The sequence below is a fragment of the Bubalus bubalis genome, chromosome 4 (assembly GCF_019923935.1).
Source record: "Bubalus bubalis isolate 160015118507 breed Murrah chromosome 4, NDDB_SH_1, whole genome shotgun sequence".
In the NCBI taxonomy this organism is placed as follows: domain Eukaryota; kingdom Metazoa; phylum Chordata; class Mammalia; order Artiodactyla; family Bovidae; genus Bubalus; species Bubalus bubalis.
In genome coordinates, this window is record NC_059160.1 from 145,339,523 (window position 1) to 145,363,943 (window position 24,421).

At 53.4% G+C, this 24,421-nt stretch overlaps 1 protein-coding gene across 11 annotated transcripts in view; it reads left to right on the forward strand.

Moving 5' to 3' along the window:
• The window catches only part of COL13A1 (collagen type XIII alpha 1 chain), a 153,681-nt gene that overhangs the window by 103,255 nt on the left and 26,005 nt on the right, over positions 1–24,421 (forward strand). For 10 of the 11 annotated variants that reach the window (XM_044942203.2, XM_025284667.3, XM_044942204.2 and 7 more), the window contains 13 exons: positions 8,172–8,216; positions 9,721–9,747; positions 12,833–12,886; positions 13,875–13,961; positions 14,754–14,807; positions 15,919–15,963; positions 16,338–16,406; positions 17,955–17,978; positions 19,447–19,509; positions 20,587–20,631; positions 21,084–21,236; positions 21,775–21,873; positions 23,188–23,232. In XM_044942203.2, the coding sequence (XP_044798138.2) occupies positions 8,172–8,216; positions 9,721–9,747; positions 12,833–12,886; positions 13,875–13,961; positions 14,754–14,807; positions 15,919–15,963; positions 16,338–16,406; positions 17,955–17,978; positions 19,447–19,509; positions 20,587–20,631; positions 21,084–21,236; positions 21,775–21,873; positions 23,188–23,232 (810 nt within the window). The remainder of the gene's footprint in view (positions 1–8,171; positions 8,217–9,720; positions 9,748–12,832; positions 12,887–13,874; positions 13,962–14,753; positions 14,808–15,918; positions 15,964–16,337; positions 16,407–17,954; positions 17,979–19,446; positions 19,510–20,586; positions 20,632–21,083; positions 21,237–21,774; positions 21,874–23,187; positions 23,233–24,421) is intronic. The other variant, XM_044942207.2, reaches the window with a different exon arrangement.

Below are 24,421 nucleotides of genomic sequence, written 5' to 3' on the forward strand. Positions count from 1 at the left end.
ATGGCATTTTAGACAGGGAAACAATTGAGCCAAGGCCCAGAGATGGTCATTACAATAACTTTAATAATGTGAAAATAATTTTAACACTATGCACCACTTACTGAATGTCTCCTGTGTGCCAGGCTGGCCTTCAATGGGACCTGCATTATATCTAATCCTAGAAGGCTGGTACTCTTCTTCTCCTATTTAACAGATGAGGAAACTGAGGTACAACCTAAGTGGCTCATAAGCGGCAAAGCAGGAATTCAAGTCCAGGTCACGGCCCTTCCCATGATGCCATGCATCATAAGGAGCCCATCCCACCCTCCAGGCCCCAGCTGGGAGGCTCTGGTGCCTTCCAGGGGAAGAAAAGAGACAGGAGAGAAAGGCAGGACGAGGAAGGGGAGGATTCTGGAAAGGGAAGAATCAGCTCTGGAGAAGCACATTCCACAGGCTCTGTAGCTCTGTAATCCGACAGGGGCCTTCACGGCGTTGTTTTATGGGTGCTTGGTGGGTGAAATGGCAAGACCCGAGAGATCTTTCATTAGTTCTGCATAAACTGCGAAGTTTGTACTGTGTCAGGAAGTGGAAATTACAGCCCCCGAGGTTGCTTCCATCCCCTCATGCAGACTTGCAAAATTTACTGCCTCCCGCTGCAGCACAGGGTCGGCTTTCCCATTAGCAGCCAGACCAGCTCTTTCAAGCTGTGAAGAAACTTCAGGGCAGCAGTTTCCCCTGGGGTCATGGGGATGCTCACGGCTGGCATCCCTACCATGGTAGGCATCTGCATTCCCCTGCCAACTGGAAGTCTGGTTCATTCAGAAAGGAGGTTGGTGGGGGCAGTCTGTTGCCCTGAGGATAGAGAGGCGTCAGCTTGGGGCTAGGGTGTCATGATGGTATAGGGCCTGGTTCCATGACTGTGGCCATTCTGGGTGAAGTTTGTGGGAGGAATCGTTCAGCCCTGACTGTGTGGAATTTGCAGAGGAAATTAGCGTGGTCCTATTGACAGAGGGGGCAGCCTCTGATCCCGAGGAAGCCTGCTCTGGAGAGAGAAGGCTCAGGGCTGCTAGAGGAGGCTCAGGGCTGCTGGAGAAAGCACAGATGCACTTCTTTTGCCTGACTAAGGATAAAGCAAGTGCTGATGGGTACCTTGAGAAGGAGGGAGCTCCCCGTCACCAGAGGCATTTAAGGAGAGGCTGGAAAACTATGGGTCTGTCATGTGTTAAGAGAAGCTTCTATATCCAATGGGAGACTGGATTGAAATCCCTTCCTGCTCAGGGAAGCAGCAGCTTCCTAAGAACAGAGCTGGCTCCATCCCCCCTAGAGAGGAGCAGCCTCCCACCCCACCCTGGCTTTATGAGTCAGACCCCTCGAGTCTATGTCCAGGCCTTTCTTTATCCACATCCAGGGCTTGTCAGAAGCATCACCGCTCTTAGGTCTCCTGGGGTTCCGAGAAGGCCCTTCTCCTTCATGCTCAGCTCATGTTCCCCACGCTTTCTTTCTCTGTTGACCTGCCCCTGCCCTTTCACAACAGCCTCTTCTCATGGAATCCAGGGGGGTGAGGCTGCCAGCTTCTCTGCGTTTCTGGAAGGGTCCTGCCACCTCCTTTTCTCCCAGCCTGTCCTTGAGACTTCTCAGTAGGCGCTCCGGAGCCACCAGGTGGCCCTAGAACTCTCGGCTCTGTGCTGGCCCTCACTCTGCTGGGACCCTTGTCCTTTCATCACTGAAGCCACAGCCTCCTAGTCCAACAGAGGCCAGAGGGTGTGCACTGGAGACCGATGGCCAGCAGCAGAGCCCACCCCCAAGAGCTTAGGGGTCATTCCTCAAGGTCAGGCGATACTCAGGAGGCTATGAGTGCCTGTTCCCACTGCCTGAGCCCCAGTGATCACCATGCCCAGGCAGAAGTATTCTTCCCATCAGAATTCTTAGATGAAGAGTCCTTTTTCCATGAGATATTACTTTTCTCCTTAAAGTGTTTCATCCCATTTTTCAATTCTTGGATGAAGAATCTTGCCCAAGGACAAGGGCAGCAGTTACTTCACATCGCTGGTTCAGCCAAAGTCCTTTTGCTCTGTCTCTCACTCATCTCATCTCACCTTGGCCCAGTAATTTGATGCATTATCCCCACTGTCAAGAAATGAGAAGCTCAGAGAGGTCAATACTCTGCCCAGCGTTGCACAAGTCAAGTGTTCGTCACTCAGTCGTGTCCGACTCTTTGCAACCCCGTGGACTGTAGTCTGCCAGGCTCCACTGTCCATGGAATTCTCCAGGCAAGAATACTGGAGTGGGTAGCCATTCCCTTCTCCAGGGGGATCTTCCTGACCCAGGGATTGAACCCAGGTCTCCTGCATTGCGGGCAGATTCTTTACTGTCTGAGCTACCAGGAAAGCCCCAACATTGCACAGCTAGTGATAATCATGCTGGGATTGGAATCTAGGTCTCATGAGTCTGAACCCAGGAACCAGTCTTCTTGCCCTAGTGCAGAAGGAAATGTCTGCTAGGGGGAGGCGGGGTGTCACCCCAGGCTAAGCCAACTGTGCAGACCACCCTCCCCTGTGGTTTCTCTGGGATGTGGAGGGGTAACCCTCTGGCTCTTTTCTTTTGTCCACCAAATCTCTTTTCTCTCTTCCCCTCTCTGCTCTCTGCCTAGAAAGAGGCCTAGAAGGAGGGACCCACACGAAGGGCAGCTTGGTCACAGATGCTGGGAAGACGAGTTTGCTCCCACCCAGCACCCTGTGCCACCCAATGGGGACATCGAGCTGGGACAGAGGCCACGGGATGCCCCATGTGTTCAGGGTGTGAGGGGGCCCCACAGGGTAACAATGGACCCTCCACATCTGCTTCCATTACTCTGTCCTGGCGACTTGACACATACGCGGGGAGGCCTTTCAGTAAGGGAATTTAACTCTCAGCAAAGGCGCTTCTGGTCCTGTGAAGTTTGCTGTTGATTAGTTCCATCCACCACAGCTACCACCACCACCCGCCCCAGCAGCTGGTCCCAGCCTGGCATCCTCTCAAAGGCCGGCCAAGGCTGGCAGGACAGCATCTCCACCGGCTCCCGGGGATCACAGCCCAGTGTAGCCAGCAGGCCGGGTGCCGCCGCAGCCCCACTCACACCCAGCCCCGTGGCCTAGACACTGTGGGCATTGTTGTGCGCCCATGTGGTACCTATTTGATCCAAATTTATGGCACCAATCTCCTTTAAATGTGTTGCAAGACACAAAATGTGTGTTTAAAGCATCGCAACCTTGGCTCTCTTTCAAGAGGATTGATGAGTATTGTCAGACTGTGTATGGATCACAGAACCTGGTGAGAGCTTATCTCCAAGCACGTCAGAACTGGCCCGTCCATCTTGGCAGTAGCGGGGTGCCTTTGACACATGTGGCGGTCTGGGTGTTAAGCCTTGGGGTTTGCATGAAGGACCACAGCTGAGCACACATTCCCATCCTGCCAGCTCCGGGCTGTGTGTCTTCAGACCAGTGCAGGCAGGATGTGAGAACGTCGTGTTTAGTCAGCTTATAACTGAGGTCGCACCTCCTGGAGGCTGTGGGGCTCCAGGGAAAGAGGGACTCCCAGGGAAGGAGATCTGATGGGCCCTGTGGTCGGCTGGCTAGGGCGCTGGAGTGAGGGTGTGAGGAGCAGAAGGGCACCCACCCAGCCCATCTGCTCACCCTACCTCAGTCCTTCTACAAAAGGGCAGAATCATTCTGACCTGCCAGTCAGAGCAAAGCATCACGTGGGTGGACACACTTCTGAAGAATGATAACTAGAATTATTATATCTACCTTTCTGGGCCTTTTCATGCCAGGCTGTATAGGGGCATTTTGCTTGCATCATCTCATCAGATCCTCATAACCACCCTTTCAGGTAGGTTTTATTTTTATCCCCATTTTACAGATGAGCAAACCAAGGTTCACAGGGGTGAATCCCCCTAGAGCCACAGCTACAAAGCAGTGAAGCCAGGTCTTTCTGGCCCCAAAGTCTTGTTCTGGATGACTATACTACCTGGATTTTATGAGCCCAGGGGACCTATAATTTCCAATATCCCACCACCACTGCCTACTCCCATCTCCTCCACTAGAAGGAAAGAAGGAGAGAGCTGGCCTGTTTTCCTTCTTGTGAGAAGGTTGTGGCTGGATTCAGGCCCTCCTCCAAGTCTCCCAGGCTCTCTGTGAACATCTAAATCAGAAAACTTGGGGGTACTTGGTGTATTTTATTCAAAGAACCAAAGAGGGGAGTGCTTTGCCCATTGGCACTGATTCTACCCGAATGCTTCCCCAGAGAGCTGACCTGGTCCTGCAACCTCCAATAAAGCCAGAAGAAGGCCGTCTGAGCTGTGCACCCCAGCGGAGAAAACTCCTAAAACTTCCCTGCATCCCCTGACTCCCAGAGGACCTGGGCAACCCTAGGCTCCATGCCATGCTGACGTGCAGCAGAGCATGCCCTGCAGATGGAAGCTGTAGAGGCAGACGGGGGACAGCACTTGCTTTCAAAGCCAGGAATTCTTGGGGGGGCATCCAGGCCATTTCAGTTAAAGCAGATCAGGGAGCTGAGACATGGGCCCCACATCTGAGGCCTCGTGGGGGCTGACAGCCCTCCTGCTCCGCCTGCCTTCAGCCCCCAGCCTGTGCTCTCTGCCGCCTGTTTCTCCTGCACTCCCAAGTCCCCAGATTAATTAGAGCTGACTTTTCTTTTTGGAACTAACTACAAAATCAACCGATCTCAAATCGAGATTACAACCCAGCCGCCCTTCCAAAGCCCTGGCCTTCGATGGGGCGCCTGACCCCGGTAATTCCCTGGATCACTTCCTGCCGGCCCTAATTACCGGACGACCTGGCGTTTCCGTGGCCCCAGGCCTCTCCAGTCTGGAGCTGGCTCTGGTGGCGGCAAGAAGAGGGAGCCGAGCTGCCCTTCTCCCGGAAGGGAGCCCTGGGAACTCTTTAGGGGAGAGAAGGACATTAGCTCTCCTCACCCGGCTTTTCCAGCCCAGGAAAGGGCCCTGGTCCAGACTTAAGGCCTGAGTCACCTGCTGGCCTCCCCCCAGTCCTCCCCACACTTCTCCCCTGCAGAGAACAAAGCGTCTGTGTGGAGCTGCTCTGGCCCAGGCCGCCCCCCTCCAACCCGCAGCAGGAGCCTCACGTTAGGGAGGTCCGTTCGTCTCCCCCTGCTTCTCTGGCCTGACCTTTGCTCGGCTGGGGAACTGACCTGGAAGCCCCCCACCTCTTGCCTCCTTTGCCAAGTCCCTGCCCTGTTTGTTCAACAAACAGTAAATCACCAATTAAGAGAGCAGAACACGACTGGTTTGTGCTCCAAGGAGCTTGCTTCCATCCCATCATCTGGGCAAAGGATGGGTCCTCCCACCTGGAAACAGAACCAGAATACAGAACCTATTGATGCTTGGCAGGCGCTCCAGGCAGGGGCAGCAGGAGTCAGTGGCATCCTAAAAGTGGGGGCTGGGACGGCCTTCAGGGTCATTCAGGGCAGCCCCCTGTCTACCCACGTGAGCTCACCCAGCACTTTCTTAGTCACCAAGACCAGAATCCACCCCTTGCAGGCCAGCCATCCAGCATCCTTGATTCTGGGAACCAAGGTTAGAAGAGCCAGCCTTTCCCAGGCCTGGCTCCACAGCATCAGCCACCACTCTTGCTCCGGGCATCTGGGGCAAGACCCTTTGTAATGCTTGGAGCACCCACTTCCCCAGCCCCCCTGGGGGAGCCTCCAGGCTCCCTGCTCAGAGGACAAGAGGTGCAGGAGATAAATTGGGGCCCTCGGGTTTTGGCAAACTATGAGAGCTCTCTACCCAGCTAAGATGTTAGTGAGTTAGTGGATCTAAATTCAGCACAATTCCAAACTTAAACCTTTTAAACAAACAAACAAACAACTTTCATGTAGGAAAATGGGAACGAAGGAGCCTCTAGGTGTGCTCTTACAAAGACACGCCAAGAGGAAAAGCTCTGCGAACACACACGTGTCACTGTCCTCCCTTTAACAATGGCCCCGGAGACACTCCCCACTCCACACCCCCCATCACCCTGCAGACGGATGCCCTTGCTCACAGCCACCCTGGAGTCCTTGATAATGACTCTCAGCCCGCTCTCACCTCTCCCATCATCCAGAATCAGTGTTTTCTGGTGCAAGCTGAGTCCAGACCCTGGTTCAGAGGTCAGGCTGGGGTGAGCCCCCGGAGACAAACCCTGGAGAAGGAGACTGATGAGAGTGGAATGAGCCCGCGGGGTGGGGTCAGCCAGGGGCACCCAGGCTTCCTGCCTAACAGAGGGGTGGGGGTGCGGGAGGCCCTGAGATGGGGATCAAGGGAGTCTGGGTCACTTGCAGAATTAAGAGACTTGACCCAGAGGGAGGGGAGGGGCAAAAGGTCAGCCATCCTAACGAGGAGACTGCCTCCTCCGAGGGGCCCAGATTTCCCTGGAGAGTGCGGTTGTATCTTCACAGACAAACCTTCAGGGTCTGAAGACAACCCCGGTGACATCAGACACCCTCACTCAGGTTTTGATCTGCACGGCGTGTGCGGAGATTGGGGACAGAAACCCAGCGATGGAGCGTGGGCAGACCCCAGCCTCCTCCCCTGCTGAGGCACCCCAGGCTGTGCTCTGGGGCAGGAGGAGACCCCCCAGCCCCCTGTAGAACCACAGTTTTACTCAGAGCTAACATCCCCTGCCCCACGGAACCTTGCTCTGGGGCTGCCAACACACCCAGCGTCAGCTCCTCGGCTTGGTCCTCCCAGGAGCAGGAGTGAGTAGGAGGTGTCTAGTCCTCACTTTGCAGGATCCTGAAGCCAGAGAGAGAAAGTAACTTATCTAAGGTCACACGGACACCCAGCTCAGCTCTCTCACTGGAGGTGGGAAAGGTGAGGGCAGAAGCACGGAAGGAAAGCTGACAGAAAGATGGGAAGAGAAAGAACGGGCTTCAAACGGGAGATCCCTGAGTAGCCAGGGCTGCGCAAGCTGACCTCCCACCTGTACCCACCACCACCCCCAAGGGACTCTGTCTGGTGTCCCTCTGGGCTGAGTCAATCCAGTTGAGTTGTTTGGAATGGAAACTGGGGACTTCAGTTACCAGAATTCTGACGAAGTCCTATGGCGCCCTCTGCTGGCCATAGAGCAGAACTGTGGTCACAGGCCAGCCGGGCTCAGCCTTTTTCTCTGGTGTCAGTGGTTGAAGACAGCCCTGGACTGAGCACTGACCCCTCACCCCTCTGGGTCACAGACTTGAGGGCCCTCCAGAATAGAGGGCTTTGCCCTGCTTTTGGCCTGCTGCTAAGTCACTTCAGTTGTGTCCGATTCTGTGGGACCCCATAGCGGCAGCCCACCAGGCTCCCCCATCCCTGGGATTCTCCAGGCAAGAACGCTGGAGTGGGTTGCCATTGCCTTCTCCAATGCATGAAAGTGAAAAGTGAAAGTGAAGTCGCTCAGTCGTGTCCGACTCTTTGCGACCCCATGGACTGCAGCCTACCAGTCTCCTCTGTCCATGGGATTTTCCAGGCAAGAGTACTGGAGTGGGTTGCATTGCCTTCTCCAAGGTGTTTAATGGAAGCAACGGATGCTTGGGATTGCCAAGCAATAAAAGCATCTGATCTTGGGGTTGGCTGAGAGAAATGGGTACCTAGGCTTTGGCAGACAAAAGACCTGTGTTCAAATCTCTGCTCTGCATGACCTTGACTATCGTACCTGGCCTTCCAAAGCTCACATGTGGGACAGGAATAACAACCATTCCCACACTGACTGGAGGGGATTCCTAGAGATTGAACAGAGGATGGATGTGACGGCTTCACTCAGTGCCAGACACAAACGCAGTAAATGGCTGAGCCTTTCTTTGCTCTTTCCCACAAGAGGGATTTTCCAGAATTTAGTGTCTGGGATGCAATCTTGTCTGTTGCGGTCGCTTCTGAGTCCAGCTCCACCACCCCTGACTGTGGGTCAGGGGTCCTGGTGGGGTTGGGGTGAGGGAGGGCTCCTGCATTGGAAGCTAAAATTTCTGGGCCTTTTGCAGAATTTAGAGACCTGGCCCAGAGAGGAAGGGGTGCAGCCATCCCTGGCAGACGTGATTTGAACGGTTATTCCAAGCTTCCAGAGCAACCCCTCTCGCTGACACCCTCGAAGGCCATGCTTCAGGGCCGAGCCCTTGGGCCCTGAGTCTGGTCCTCTTCTCATCGTTTCTCTTGTTTCTTCCTGCAGGGAGAACGGGGCATGCCAGGGATGCCGGGCAAACACGGAGCAAAGGTACGCAGCTCCCCCGACTCCGCAGCAGCTCCCCAGCCGCAGTGCTCTCCCCTACCACCTCCTCCTTCTGCATCCTGTCCTCCCATAAAAACAGAGATGGGGTGCACATTTCTTCTCATCCTCTCCCCTTGCTGCCTGGCCTATTGTTCAGGCAGGCATGTTCCTTTTCGGCCCATGAACCATCACTCACCAGCAGCCTCCCAGCCTGCCCAGGCCTCCTCCTGGGCATCAGTGGGTCATAAAAAGAACTTCTCAGGTACCCTCAGCTCTGGCTGTAGTCCTGAGACCCATGTGGGAATCAGGATTCCCTAAAAATTGCATTCACTTGAAATTTACTAAGTGCTGTGCTTGGCAGCTTATTTACCTCAAAGTTGGTGATCTGGAGCTGATAAGGAAGTAGGGTTCACTCCCAGCTGCTCCCCAGTCCACAGGGACTTAGAACTAGAGGGCTCCCTTAGGGAGAGTCCCACAGGCAGCCTCAGGGGCCAGTGAGCTTAGTAAACTCAGCCACCTGCTGCTGTTCACTTCCCCGTGGCTCTCCTTCCCCCTCTTTCTCCTCCATCTCCTCCTCCTTCATATCCCACCCATCCCACCCAGGACGCCCCTCATCTAGCCCAGCCAGGGGCTGCCTGCCATGGTGCCCTCTGAGTCTCCCAGGAGGGTCTAGAAGCCCAGAGAGCCTGGCTGAGCACAGAGGGTCTTTCTCAGGCCACTCTCTCTGAGCCGAGCTCAGCAACCCCCTTCCCGGTGTACCTGGGCGGCAGCCCAACGTCTCCACGTCTCATGTCTGGCCACCTCTTCTGTGCACTGCCCCCCCTCCCCCCGCCAGGTGAGAACGTCCCCATGCCTTTCCTTCTCTTGCCAGGGGGCTCCTGGAACCACTGTGGCCAGGATGAAGGTCAATGGACCTCGTAACTCAAGACCTGAGGGGCATGATGGGAGGGGTGGAGAGAGGACAGTGTTGGGGTTTCAGGGGCTCAGTGGGTGGCCATTGGACCAAGGCAGGAGCAGACAGAATTCAGAACCGTTACCCTTAAAGCAATATGTATGCCAGATGCTCAGCTTGAACAACAGATGTTTAACTAAGCCGTGCAAGTGACTGGCAAAGGTTTACCAGTCTCAGCTGAAGGTCCCACCAGCCTGCCAATGTGAAAGGAGTCTAGTGCTTTGCTTTACTCTCCAGAATTCAGCCAGTGGGCAGGAACACTCCCAAAGCAGAAATTCTCTATGTGGATCTCCTCCAGGTCATTTACAGGGACACGGCATCCAAAGCAAATGCCCCTTCCTTCCTCTCCCTCCTCCTGGACTGCCTGCCTCTCACCTGACACCGTCTCACCTCGGGAAAGAATAAGGAGCAGTCCAGGAGGGGCCCGAGTCCGAGCCAGAAGAAAGACCTGAGCTGACCGGGCACTTCTGCCCCCAAATGCCTTCACTTCTCTGCTCCTGGCCTCACTCATCTGGCTCTCTCACATTCTTTACCAGAGTCTTCTTTTCTCCCACACAGGGTGAACCTGGGATCCCAGGAGCCAAGGTACTGATACAGAGGAAATGTTCCGGGCAGCCCAGAGCATCAGGCATGGGGTGGAGGTGGGAGGGGCTGCTGTTGTTTTGCTCCTGGTCCCCCGAGGCTGGTCCAGAGCTGGGGACATGACTGACCAGAGGAGAACCCACCACGGAGGGGCTTGCTGGTCAAGAATGTGCTGTAGATGCCTCGCGTCCCCCTCCCTGGATCCTGGCCCCGGCAACTGTCTGGTTTACATTCCCACCAGCTGCAGCGGGCGGCGACATGGTCCCCTACACCTGCAGGGCTCTGTCTCTCATCCAGTCCAATAAGAGGTGTAACGTGAGAAAAGTTTCCATGGCCAAAGACATTTGAGAAATAATGGAGTTTGAAACTGTTACAAAGGCTTCCTTCCTGCAGGCCTTCTCAGAGCCTTTACTATGCTAAATATACATTGAGAAACCCTTTTGGGGGCTGCAGAGAATGAGCTGATTAGATAGCATCACTCACTCAATGGACATGAATTTGAGCAAATTCTGAGATAGTGAAGGATAGGGTAGTCTGGCATGCAGCAGTCCATGCGGTCACAAAGAGTTGGACAGGACTGAGCGACTAAACAAAACCAAAGGAACTTCTGCAGCATTTTCAAACTTTCTGACGAGGACAATCTTTTTTTAAGAGGTGTGTCTTAGGGGGCAGGTATTCTGGAAACACTCATCTATGATTACTGCCCCTTGTACCCCTCACCACTCCCACCCCACCCTCTTATCAGTGACTTTTTCTTCTTACCCCAAAGGGAGACCCAGGAGCAACAGGGAAGCCGGGGCCCCCAGGTTTGCCGGGAAAGAGGGGGCAGAGGGTAGGATACTGTGTCTCTGAGTGTGTGCTCCCTCCATCCTGGCCTCTCCTGGTACCCCCGCCGTTCCCACCCCCCGCCCCCATGGCTGTCATGCTGCTTGCAGTGTGCGGTGGGTGCACGTGTCCCCAGGAAGAAGGGAGTGCTGGCCAGGATGGCCTGCAGATCTTCGGAAATTCACACTCTAGGGCACAGCCTTTCTCCCTGAAAGCCATTGGGTGCCCAAGAGGAAAGCCTAGCAGAAGGAAGGAAGGTCCTCCCTGCCCCTGCTCCCATCACCCAGGATCTCAGCAGGGCAGCCCCACATCCTTCCCCTTAGACCACCCCCACCTCAGACAGGGGTATGCCCCGCTAAAGCCGCAGGCACTGCCGGGCGAGCTGGGGCCTTAGGATTCATGTCCCCCTCATCACTGGGGCTTTTACCTTGCCCTCCTCCCCTCCCTGTGTGTGTGCCTAGTAGCTCAGTCGTGCCCAGCTCTTTGCAACCCCATGGATTGCAGCCCGCCAGGCTCCTCTGTCCATGGGGATTCTCCAGGCAAGAATCCTGGAGTGGGTTGCTGTGCCCTCCTCTTGTTTTTCACATTTTCTACCCCAGGGCAGGTGGCAAGGGGATGACACCTAAAGACCTGATGCGACATCCTTCGTGTTGACCGCTGAAAAGTTCGTTGAGACAGCCGAGTGAATTATGAGCCCAGGGCCCTCAGTGTATATTATTACATATGAGAACCATCATGGGACTATAGCAAGTGGAGCTTCTCATGCTGGCCTGGAGGGGCACTCTCAAGGGGCCCTCCTGATACAGGACGCTGTGAATCCAAGTGAAGTCTTTGTGACACAGAAGGAGGAACATCGGGAGAGCTGGATGCTGCCCTGAAGGGGTTGTCCACAGTCACAGAGACCCAGACCCTTCATCTCTGCAATGAGAGCGGGGCTGTGGGACCTAAGTGACGGGCAAGAAAAAGTATTCTTTGGCGGTAGAATAGAGAAGGGTACTTGTTTACTGGGCTTCCCTGGTAGCTCAGCTGATAAAGAATCCACCTGCAATACAGGAGACCCCGGTTCAATCCCTGGGTCAGGAAGATCCACTGGAGAAGGGATAGGCTTCGCACTCCAGTATTCTTGGTCTTGCCTGGTGGCTTAGATGATAAAGATGGTCAAGAATCCACCTGCAATGTGGGAGACCTGGGTTCGATCCCTGGGTTAGGAAGATCCCCCAGAGAAGGGAATGGCTACCCACTCCAATATTTTGGCCTGGAGAATTCCGTGGACTGTATAGTCCATGGGGTCACAAAGAGTCGGACACAACTGAGCGACTTTTGCTTGTTTACTAGGGCTGCCCTAACACAGGACCGCTGACTGGGTGGCTTCAACAGCGAACATTGATTGGCCCACGGTGCTGAGGCCGGAAGTCTGAGATCAGGTGTCAGCAGGGTTGGACACCCTTCTGCGGGGTGTCCCGTGCCTCTCTCCTAGTTCCCAGTAGTTTGCTGGCATTCCTGGTCTTCCTCGGCTTGTTGAAGCATCACCCCAGTCTCTGCCTTTGTCTTCACATGGTGTTCTCCCCATATGCATGTCTGTGTTCAAAGTTCCCTTTTCTTTATAAGGGCACCGATCATACTGGATTAGGGGCCCACCCGATTCCAGGGTGACCTCATAATTTAGCTAATTACATCTCTAGTGGTCCAATTGCCAAGTAAGGTCACATTCTGAGATACTTGGAGTTAGGACTCCAGCATATGAATTTCATGAGACACAATTCAACCTGAGGTACATTTCTCAAAATATTCCTCCAAAGGAGAAGTTCTGGTATGATGGGTTTTGTCCTCCCTAGAGGCAGGGAGGTGGGCAGAAAGTTCTCCCTAAAGACCAGGAGCATCTAATTGCTAGACATTACAAACATGAGAAACAACAAAGCAGTTTTTAAAAAATAATGCCAAATATTGGCATTCTGAATGGCTCACATCTCCCTAGGAGACCCCCTAAAGGGACTCAATGCTCTTGGCTCCTCTCCCTCCATAAGTGCCAAGGGCCCCGCCCACACAGGACTGGGAGGACAATGATACCAGTGGGAAGTGTCCCAAGGAAGGAATCAGGTCCCTGATAGGGTCCAGCAGGAAGTGAGTCCTTCAGAGAACAGCCCAGGTAAGGGCAGGGAGGCAGGAGAGAAAAAAGTCAAGACCCTACGTTGGAGGGCTGGTGTCTTCGCCAACATACTAGAGAAACAGTTCCTAACCCAAACTGTCTGCATTTCCTCCACAGGGTGAGAAGGGGGCTGCGGGGTCCCCCGGGCCACTCGGCCTCTTGGGGCAGAAGGTGGGTAGCAACCAGCTCTGAATGGTGGGTTCTGTGTAGAGGTCCAGCATCCATCCCCACCCACATTTCCCACCCTGCACATTCACACGGGCCCCAGCATTACAGGGGTCCCTCCCAGATTGGGGAAAAGCGGTTGGAACACAGCTGGGTTCAGTCTTGGGGGACAGAAGCACGGGAAACCACATGGGAGGTCCTGACTGTCCCCAGAAACCCCCAAATTCAAATAATTTACTAGCTATGACTTGGTCTGATTTCTCTCCACCAGGTCTGAAAATGTAGTCTACAGTACGTGAGCTCCATAGACATTCCATTAAAAAAAAAAAAAGAAATCAAAGAAGTTTGGCTCTATACAACAGCACCCTCAGAATTCTACTCAGTACTCTGTACTGGCCTATATGGGGAAAGAATCTGAAAAAGAGTGGATATATGTACATAAGTACATATGTATGTATATATAACTGAGTCACTTTACTGTATACCTGAACTGATACAAGTCAGCCATATGCCAATAAAAAACTTTAAATACATAAAGCAGACTCCTCAGAGAGTCATAAGCACCTTGGCCTGTCCGAGAGGCTTCCGGCACCCCGTGGTGAAGGAGCCTGGAAAGCTTCATTTCATTTTGCCTTTCCAACATTGCTTGGCCACCAGACCCCTTTTTGTTACATTCTGAAGATTCCCAACCTGCTGAAGGAGTGCTCCCTGAAACACACTTTGAGAAACCTCGATTCTGGTCCTGATGGGGTTCTTGTTCTAGCTTACACCTGTTCCACTTTAGTAACCAGTTCCATTCTCTCCTCACATCCCATAGCCAGGCTTCTGAAAGCCTCTGGTCCCCAGCCATGCTGGAGCCCACAGTTCCCCAATATTCAGCACAGACCAAGGGGCAGGCTGCTGTCTTCAGTCCTTTGAACTATGAGGAGAAAAAGGACAGAGACCAACCACCTCCCTCAAAGTTAGTGATGGTAACTCTACCTTCCACCCCCAGGGAGAAAAAGGCGATGCTGGCAACTCCATTGAAGGAGGCAGAGGGGAGCCCGGTCTCCCAGGGCCTCCTGGACCCCCAGGGCCAAAGGTGAGTATTTCCCTGGGATCAGTGCTCAATTCAAGTGCCTGTGGTCCTTATCCCTAGTCCATTTGGAGCACTCTGTATCCTGGGCACCTTGCCTTCTCTCCTCCCCTAAATGTGTGGTTGTTCCAGTGGATTCTAGAAGGTCCGAGCTCCTGGGACTGAGCTCCTACTTCCAAGCAGTGACCTTGACCCTCCAAAAGAGATGCCCTCTCTGGGGCAGATGGAAGTAGGAGCCATTGACTCAAATGGCTGTGATGTAACTGAGTCAAGGACCAATGGCTGCCAGGTCTTTGGATAATCAGAAAGGCCCGTAGCCTGGACACTGAATCAGCCACAGAGACTCCTGCCTCTCCCTGCTCCTCCGGTCCTAGGCCTCCTGGGGCCCCCTCCCCACATACCTAGGCCCTTCCCACTCGCCTCTGCCTCCCAGGCAGAACCTGGTGAGGTGAGTAAGTGTTCCAGGCTCCAAAATGACCTGCCTCCTACAGCCGGAAGTTCATGAGGGTCCATAGTTAGGGGCCTCAACAAGCTGGACACATGTGTGTTGACTAAGAACCGAGGAGGGCCTGGCAGCACAGAACTTAGAGGGAGAAAGGAATAGATCAGGAGGGCTGCTTGGAGGAGGTGGGCCTGGGCAGGACCCAAGGGTGGGGAAGTCAGACAGGTGGAATAGGGGGAGTTAGTAGATACGAGCAGACAAAGAGATAGAGCCCAGAGACACTTGCTACAACATGAATGGCTGGACCATCTCTTGCCCCCTGCGTGTCCTCATCCCATCTCTCTCCTGTTGCCCAGGGGGAAACTGGAGCAGATGGCCAGCCAGGCCCCCCAGGACAGCAAGGAGACAAGGTACAGAGGGCCTCGATCTAAGAGCAGGATGAGGGTCAGCTTGGGAGCTCAGAGGGAGAGAGAGTCTTGGCCGTCCCTGCCACTGGGCCCCCAGACACAGGGCTGACGGCCATGACTCCTGCCTGCCATCTCTTGTGGTCACCTTGGGCTTTGGGGAACTTCCTCTGAGATGGCGGCCAGGCACAGGGAGGCCTGGGGAATGCAGTGACCCAGAGTCCCCGCATCTACTATTTTCCAACCGCTGGTAAAGGCGGGCTCCATTCTCTCCAGCTCCTTCTGGGCACAGGTCAGCATGGTGTTGCTGTGGGCACTGCAAGACTGTGGGTGCGGGGAGGTGCTGGCTGCTATCTGGAGGTGACGCTCCCTGAGCTGACCAACTGAAGGGTCAGCAGAAGTTGAATTATATTAAAGGGTTTGTTTTCCCTTTGTTTTTACTTTCTGTCTTCCTTTTTAAAGCTGTGTTCAGTGTTCACATTTTCCCAGCTCAAGTATGGAACTGTGCTTCGCTTTTCACAACTTACACCACTTTTCGTTTATTCCCCACGGTTCTGTCCTGTTTCCAACAAGTACAAATCCTCCCCCACCCAACCTGCTCCAGGAGGCAGGGTGTTTCTAATCCCTCACCCTGGCCCCCCACGTTTCCTCCCACAGTTTGGGTCTTCCACCAGCAGACAGGAACCGCCGGGGCTCTCCACGGCAATTGGCGACCACCCAGGCAATCGGCACAAAGTTTCTGAACCCTTGCTCCTTGAGCAGGATGGGAACAGAGGGGCAGAGGGTCTGGTCTCTGCTCCCAAGGAGGTGGCTGACTTAGGGGACTAAAGAGAGGTGCCCAGGAAAACAAGGATAGAATCACCAACAGCTAATGCAGGACAGAAATAAGACCTTCCAGTGTGAAGCTGAAGGGAGCTCAGAGGGAGAGAAGCATGCGGGCTGGTGGAGGCACTTCCAAAGGGTGCACCCTGCATGAGCTGGAGCCCTGCGCCCTTCTGGCCTGGGCTGAGCTGAGCCTCCCGGCCCCTCCAGGGCCCCAACACACAGACTATCTGGGGACATCAGATTCTCTGTGCCCACTTTATGCCTATTTCACTTTAATTTTGTCCTGCAACAGGGGGAGCCTGGACCAGCTGGAGAACAGGGACCTACTGGCCCCAAGGTACGTGCATCTGTCATCCAGAGAATCAGGGCACCCCATCCCCGCTCCCTGGGGTCATGGTGTGAAATGGCTCGTCTGGGGCTCTCCGGGAAGAGCAGTCTGGCCGGCTGGGTTTTCTGGCTAGGATGCCTGACATTGCAGCCACAATCAGACTCAGCGTCCCCCAGGTCTGTCTAGTCTAGGGTTCTCCACTAGTTCTGGATTCCCGGAGCATCCTCTGGGCGTGTCTGGAGCCCCGGGAGCCACCGCCAGCAGCTCTGGATCCACCTGTGCGGCCAGTGTCGGCTCTGATCCCATTTGGCAGGAAGAGGAGGTGCCTGTCCTGAGGTCCCCGCTGGTCCAGGCTCTGGGTACAGGTGTCATTTGTTTCCTAGGGCTCCAAGGGCGAAACTGGGAAAGGAGAGATGGTGGACTACAACGGCAACATCAACGAGGCTCTCCAGGTAAGTGGGGCCACCCAGAGACAGAGATCTGGGGTTACTTGTGGGCCTTGAGGCTGGGCCCCAGGCCTGCTGGGAGATCTGAGCCTCTAACACTCCAAGGCCTGGCCACTAGGCAGAGCTTCCAGGGAGCTCCCTTGTCTTCTCTCCTTCGGCAGCCCCCATTATCTCCCAGACACACAGCCCCCTCATTTGAAATCCAAGTGGCCCAGCTCTGGGTCACTGAGAGTCGTAAGTGGAGCATCCTGGCCCTGTGGGGTGCTGGCCCACTTGGGGTTCTGGGACTCCCATTTCTTTGGCACACAAACTCCCCCCTTCACTTGGTAGAACTTGTCTTCCTGGAACCCATCTACCTTTGTGTCAATGTAATAGCTCAGGTTCATACGGTACCCTGCTTTAAAAGTGGGGTTCTTGGGACTTCCCTGGTGGTCCAGTGGTTGAGACTCCATGCTTCTACTGTAGGGAGCCTGGGTTCAATCCTTGGTTGGGGAACTAAGATCCCTCATGCCATAAATTTTTTTTTTAAGTGGGGTGTTACTGACATTTGGGGCTGGTTAATCTTGCTTATCAGAGAAGGCAATGGCACCCTACTCCAGTACGCTTGCCTGGAAAATCTCATGGATGGAGGAGCCTGGTAGGCTGCAGTCCATGGGGTCGTGAAGAGTCAGACACGACTAAGCGACTTCACTTTCACTTTTCACTTTCATGCATTGGAGAAGGAAATGGCAACCCACTCCAGTGTTCTTGCCTGGAGAATCCCAGGGATGGGGGAGCCTGGTGGGCTGCCGTCTACGGGGTCGCACAGGGTCGGACACGACTGAAGCGACTTAGCAGCAGCAGCAATCTTGGTTGTGGGAAGGCTGTCCCGTGTGCCGGAGGATGTTCAGCAGCATTCCGGGTCTCAACCCGCTAGATTCCAATAGATGGCACCTATGTCATTGCCTCCCAGCTATAAAAAAACAAAGTATGTCTCTGCACACTGCCGAATGTCCCCAGGGGGACAAAATCACCCCAGATTGAGAACTGCTCCTTTAAAGGAATCCTTGTACCTATGTGAATCCATTTTCAAGGTGTACAGATTTTTTTTAATGCCAACAACTGTCCCTCTAATTTATTTTCAAGTAGCTCCGTGTTTTTCTCTACTGTGTTTAAAGGGAGGTACATCTTTTTAAAGGGAGGTACATCAGAGCCTTAAATCTGGGTCTTAGAAGAAGGGGGAGATGGAGGGAGGGTCCAGTCAGTGATTAGAAAGAAGACGTGTTTCTTTCTTCCCTCTCTGGTAAAGGGACAGTTTGCAGTCCCCTTTAAGGCATGTCTGACTCTGTTGTAGACAGCATTTGGTGCTCGTGGGGTGTTCTCTGTCCAGTGATTACGACCCTCTGGGAGAGGTGAGGGTGGGGTGAGTCTGGGAGGCACAGAGTCCCCGAGAGGGTCTACCTCTGTGGTGCTCCTTCAAGGGGCCCAGCGCCCACACTTCAAGGACTGTTTTGAGGGACCTTCCAGGTGGCTCTTGATTTGCTCTTCAACTGATCATGTGGTGTTGACTTTTAGGAGATCCGGACACTGGCCTTGATGGTGAGTCCTCGTCCCTTGATTCCCCCCGGGTGCTGGGCTGAGGGCTGGGAGTGGGCAACCTGAAAGCCAAGCCTGGAGGTCTCCCCTCCAGAAGGTTAGGGTAGACCCTGCTGTGCTGGGGCAGGGACTGGCCTGAGCCTGAGCAGGATCATAGCTGCCATCTGGAGTGGCTCTTCACCAACTCAGCAGGGCGCTCTTGTCAAAAGATAAATGCTGGGTTCTCTCTGCAGCGGCATCGAAAAAATAGTGGTATGGAGGAAGATATTTCTATGTTTCTCCTTTTACCCAACCTTTCACTAATAAAGTATAATCCTAAGAAATAAGTAGCAATCCTCCACCTTTCCTGGAAATCAACTTCATTATTTGCATCTGGAAAACCGGTGTATTCTAAGCCTGGATCCCGCATGGGTGCCCACCAGTGATAGGCCCTCAGTGAATATCTGCAGTTAAAATGATCACCACCTGCTTTAACTTCCAAGTTAGAGAAAAGAGGAGACATCAAGAAGTTCTTAAACTACTCATATTTTATGTCATTCAATATTTTTTAGTGGCCATATGCCAGAGAACACATTTAGAGATGATACAAATCCAGAATTAAGCACCAGTCAGATGATGCCTCAATCCCAGAGATTGATATTAACCAAATGGTTCTGGAATCAGTGAGCTACATTTGGAAACATCAAAATATATTATTTGAAATAGCTATTTGAAACAAAACTTTCATGGAAAAATTTTTTTTAATTTTTAAAATCAATCTTGAATTAACTGTACATACAATAAAATGTACCCACTTTAGGTGTAGAATTTGTTGAGTTTTTGACAAATGTATATAGCCTTGTATCCACCACCTCAATCACTCCAGAAAATTCCTTCATGAGACTCAAGGGCCAATCCCACACTTACCCCACTGATCTGCTTTCTGTCACCACAGCTTAGATCTGTCTTCAGTTCTGGAGTTTCTTGTGAATGGAGTCAATAAGTATGTCAGCATCTGCATCTGGCTTCTTTTGCTCCGCATCACGTGCCAGAGTTTCTTTTCTGGCATGGCCTGGGCGGTGCTTGGTTCTTTTTCACTGCTGTATAGTATTCCACTGTATGAATGTACCAGACCTTCACCTGCTGATGGACATTTGGGTTGTTTCCCAGAGACATTTTAAAATCACTGTCAGGGAAGGTCAGATTTGTCTTCTAGGAACCCAAGGATCCCCCAGGGTGTAGAGGGAAGGGGAGGAAGAGGCTGATAGGTGTGGCTGTAGGATTCCCCACCCCTGTCTTTAGCCTAAACACACTCAGAGCTTACCTGCCTTACACTGTGGAGTCTCCTTGTTATTTTCTTTGCAAAAAAAAAAGTGTTCCTACTGCTGATGAAATGTTTGGAAATAATCAGCCTCCACATACAGCTCCCTGGAGACAGGCCATCCCTCCTCAGTAGTAACGTTCTCCCACGGGTCTCTCTTTCCTTTCCTAGGGGCCCCCTGGTCTTCCTGGGCAGATCGGCCCACCCGGAGCTCCAGGGATCCCAGGCGAGAAGGTAACACTGTCTTGACAAGGCAGATGCAGACCCTGCAGAAGCCCCGCGTGCGACTCTGAGCACAGGACCCCCGGCTGCCCCCATCTGTGTCTTTCTCATGTTCCCAGGGCTACCACCCACTCCAGCCTGTAATTCTCCCCAAGCTCCAAGGTGCTGCCTGCCCACCATCCCTCCCACACCCTCAACTCTGCCATTCTCCCCTCACTGTCTGTCTCAGGCTCCTGTAATTCACAGGCCCCTCTGTTTTGGTGAGGCCTGGGTCCAGACGAGCTCCCACCCTAGCTGGACCCACAGCAGGGACCCAACCCTCCATCAGTCTCTGGCCCCTCCCCAGTCTCACACCTCCCTCCATTCCTGCGTCCTTTTATCCTCTGCCCTCATCCCTGTGGGTTTTCTCAGAAAGCCATGCTCATTTGTCCTTCTGTCTTCTACTCATGAGGCCTTCTGCTCTAAAGTCCCTTCTTGTCTCCCGTACCTTTCAAACTCCTCATATTTCAATCCCAGCTCGAAGGCTGCCACCTCTTCCCTGAAGCCTTACCTGATCTACCAGGAGGAATTCGCTGCTCTTTCCTCTCAGCTTGCTTTGGTGGTGCAGCTGGTTATTTGCTGTGCTGTGCTTAGTCACTCAGTCATGTCCGACTCTTTGCGATCCCATGGACTATAGCCGGCCAGGCTCCTCTGTCCATGGGGATTCTCCAGGCAAGAATCCTGGAGTGGGTTGCCATGCCCTTCTCCAGGGGATCTTCCCAAACCAGGGATTGAACCCAGGTCTTCCACATAGCAGGTGGATTCTTTACCATCTGAGCCATGAGGGAAGCCCAAGAATACTGGAGTGGGTAAACTATCCTTCTCCAGGGGATCTTCCCTACCTAGGAATCAAACTGGGATCCACTGTTTATTAACCACAGGCCTTGGGCTCACAACTCTGCACTGGGGTCCTCGCCTGTAAAACAGAGTCAGTGAAAGTGCATACCTTCCACCTGAGTGCTGAGGACACCTGACACAGCAAGTGCTATGTAAATAAGAGTTACTGCTCTCCTCTGGTCCGAGAGTGACCTTGGGTTGTTCTGGCTGCAGGGGGAGATTGGACTGCCAGGCCCTCCCGGACTCGATGGGGAAAAGGTAAGGACATGCCCAGACAAACCTCTAAAGATAGTCTTTGCCCTGCTGGTGAGGGTGCAGAAGGCTCTGGAGGGAGCCTGGGTGCACACCTTGTGAGGAAGGGAGGAGAGGGGAGGGGGGACCCCCCTGCAGAAGCCCCCCGATGCCCACTGCTGGCCCCAGGAGGAGCCAGGCAGACCCACGCTGGGATGGGCCAGGGCTGGTGGCCAAGGCCCCTCAGATTCCCACAGGCAGCTGCACAGACTCTCTGCCTGGTCCAATAAAGCACCAAAGAGCCAAGTCCTCTGGGGCCCCTACACCCCATTCTTTCACATTCTTCCCCTCGATCTGCCATGAGTGTATAAAGCACCAAAGAGCCAAGTCCTCTGGGGCCCCTACACCCCATTCTTTCACATTCTTCCCCTCGATCTGCCATGAGTGTATCTAATACGTGTTGTTGATCTTTTCTCGAGGGACCTCGAGGCAAACCAGGAGATGTGGGCCCTCCTGGTCCCCAAGGCCCCCCAGGAAAGCCTGGGCCTGCAGGAATGAAGGGAGAAGACGGCCTCCCGGGGAGCCCAGGAGAGAAGGGGGAGAAAGGGGAGACGGGGCAGCCGGGACCACCGGTGAGCGCCAGGGCCCACCTAGCATGATACAGCTGTGTACTGTGCCAGGTGCAGCTGGAAATAGGGTTGGGAGCCAGGCACAGGGGCTCACCTGCTTTCTCCTCCAGCCTTACTTTATGAAAGCTAGTTTCCTGCCTCAAGAGACCTGGGTCCTGCTCTGTCACCTCCCATTCACAGGAAAGTCACTGAGCCTGGCAGAGCCTCAGTTTCCTCATCTGTAAAATGGGGATGATAATGCCATCCCTGGATACCTCACTGGGTTGCCGGGAAGATAAAGTTGTGGGCGTAAAACTGTCTCTTGGGACAGCATACAGAAGCCCTAGACCCAGGAGAGGTACAAACAAGGGACCTTGAGCAGGCCAGCTAGGTTTGACCTAGGAACCTTCTTTGGGCCTCACGGCTTCCATCTGAGAAATGGACGGCACCCTAGACATCTGCTCTCGGGGGAAGGGGGTCCCACGTGCAGGCCGCAGCTTGTCCGCAGACCTCAGTGTGATGACCTAGCCCTTGATTAACAGAGATCTTTGTCAATCCGTAGGGTCTAGACGGCCCAACTGGGGAGAAAGGAGAACCAGGTGACCAAGGGAGACCCGGAGCGACTGGACTTCCTGGCCCAATCGGGCTCCCAGGATTTATAGTAAGGCGAGGGGACTGAGCATCACGGTTGTCAGCGGACCTCTGCTGATGCGGGCAAGCAAGTGGGGTGTCCTGACTGCGGTCACCTGCCAGCAGGTGCCTGGTGTGATGAGGCTGCGCTGACCTCATCTGCCATCCCAGCCTGGGGACGGGAGGGTCCTCTGGATGAGCAGCTGCTCCCTGAGGGGCAGATGGGTGTCAGCAGGGGTTCCAGCTCCCTCCGCTCACAACATGATGGCCCCCCTCCAGGGGCCAACAGACTTCAAAGGTGCCAGAACCTTGGACTTGGAGGAATTCTGCTCTTAAAAGTAGAAAGAACCTCAGAGGTCAACCAGTCACACCTCTGACCCCGTGCAGGGGCCCTCGGAGGCCACTGACTGCCCACTCAGCTGGGACAGGCAGGCAGCTGGTGGCCTCCTGCCATGTCCCCTCCAAACTGGAGGGAGTGCTCCCTATGTGGTGTGAGGGTCCCCCATCAACACGCTGTGGGCCTGGCTCTGCTTCTGGAGCCATATTTGCTTTCGGTAGCTGCATAGCAAGTCCCCACAAATTCAGTGGCTTAAAACAACACACATGTGTTATGGCAGTTTCCATGGGTCAGGAGTCCAGGCATGGGGTCTCCGTCCAGCACTTCTCGAGGCTGCAGTCAGGTTGCCATCAGCTGCATTTCCATTTAGCGCTGGGGTCCTCTTCCGAGCTCACTGCCGTTGGCATAATTCAGTCCCTTCTATAGTAGGACTGAGTCCCCCAGCTCCTACAGGTCACCTACAGTTTCCGACCACACAGCCTTTCTCATAGCAGGCAGATCACATTACAGTAGCTTGCTTCTTCAAGGCCAAGGCCAGCAGGAGTGTCTCAGTGCACGCAAGCAAGACAGAGGTGTGTGTGTGTGTGTGTGTGACATACTTGTAACACAGTCTTAACCTATCAGTTGTATAACATCTGTATAATTTGTACCTAAGCTTATAACATAATCACAAGAGAGACAGACCATCACCTTTGCCACAGGCCATATTCTGTTGGTTAGAAACAAGTCCCAGGTCTATGCAAGGTCTCTACTCTATAGGATCCATGCAGAATATCAGTCTCTCCTCCCATGTGCTGTTAATAGAACCTTGGATTCAGGAAGCCGGTGATCACAGGCCCCCTGTCCTGGTCTTCATCCTCAGGCCAGTTACCTGCCATAGCTTCCCAGGCGATCCTTGCAGACACCTAGACACAGCCTAGTCCCAGTCTGGTTTGTCACAGATTTGAGGGTGACTATCCCAGACTCCTCGAGTGCTGGCATCCATGCTGTGTTGTTTTGTGTCCACAGGGAGAGAAAGGAGAACCAGGGGAGAAGGGTGACCCAGGAACGGAGGTAGGTTGTGCCTGCTCTGCGGCTTGTGTCATGGGGATTGTGACAGGGACCTCATCACACCACAGCCTCCAGTGGGCACAGCATTGCCGTGCTCTAGAATGAAACCCACAACTGCCTGGCACAGGAAGAGGGCAGGAAACAAGATTTCCTGAGCACTTCAGGATCACTGTGAAGTTCACTCCACTGATCAAGTCCCTCAGTGGCATTCACGTGGCACCTGCCAGGCTCCATTCCCAGTGCTAGAGCCTGGAGACAGGAAGTAAACAGACCGCCCCTGTGCAGCAAACAATCTCCATCTGTGGGCACTAGAATGGCAGCAGCTCAGAGAGTCGGGTGAGCACCCCGGAGGATGGGTCTTTGGAGCAGCGTCTGTAGGAGTTCGCCCAGAAGCTCCAGAGGTAGGGTTTCCAGAGAGAGACAGTATTCGTATGAGAAGTGTGGTGGTGAAGGGGAAAGGAGAGAACTGTGGAGTGAGAGGTAGTCAGGATGGAAGCCACCTTCTCATAAGACAGGAGGGGATCAGGCTCAAGGAAAGAGCCAGGAAAGCAAAAGAAATCAAGGATGCATGAGGGAGAGGCTATTTGTTGGGAGAGCCTGCGGCACCCCAACACCACTGCAGAGAGAGACCCCCAAACCTTCTCAGTCCCCAGAGAAGTCTCCTCAGTCACCCTTCAGTGTCACCAAGCCCGTCAGTATTTAGTAACCCGGACTTGATTATAGAACACGTGTGTTATTTATTTGGATAGCCTCCTAAGGAAATGCTCTGAAATTCAGGAAACACATAATATGCAAAAATGTTCCTTCCAGATGTATTTAAAGTACAAATTGGAAACAGCCTGCATTTCTAACAAGGAGGAAATGATTAAATAACTTACCGCAACAATACTAATGGTAATAATAGTCCCCATGTTGGAGAGTTTTTCTTATGCCAAGCCCTGCTCCAAGCCCTGGCTAGTAGGAACTCATTTTTATTCCATTCAGTGAAGAGCTGAAAAAATATATATATACACACATATATATATATATATATAATATCATCATAAGTATAGATACACATTTAAATACATTTTATGTATCAAGAGAGTGTAGAAGAAAATAAAGCAAAATATTAGCATTACTCAGAGCTATTTATGCTTTTTCCTTCTTTCAATTCTCTTTTTCAATTAATTTATTTTTTTAATTTATTTTT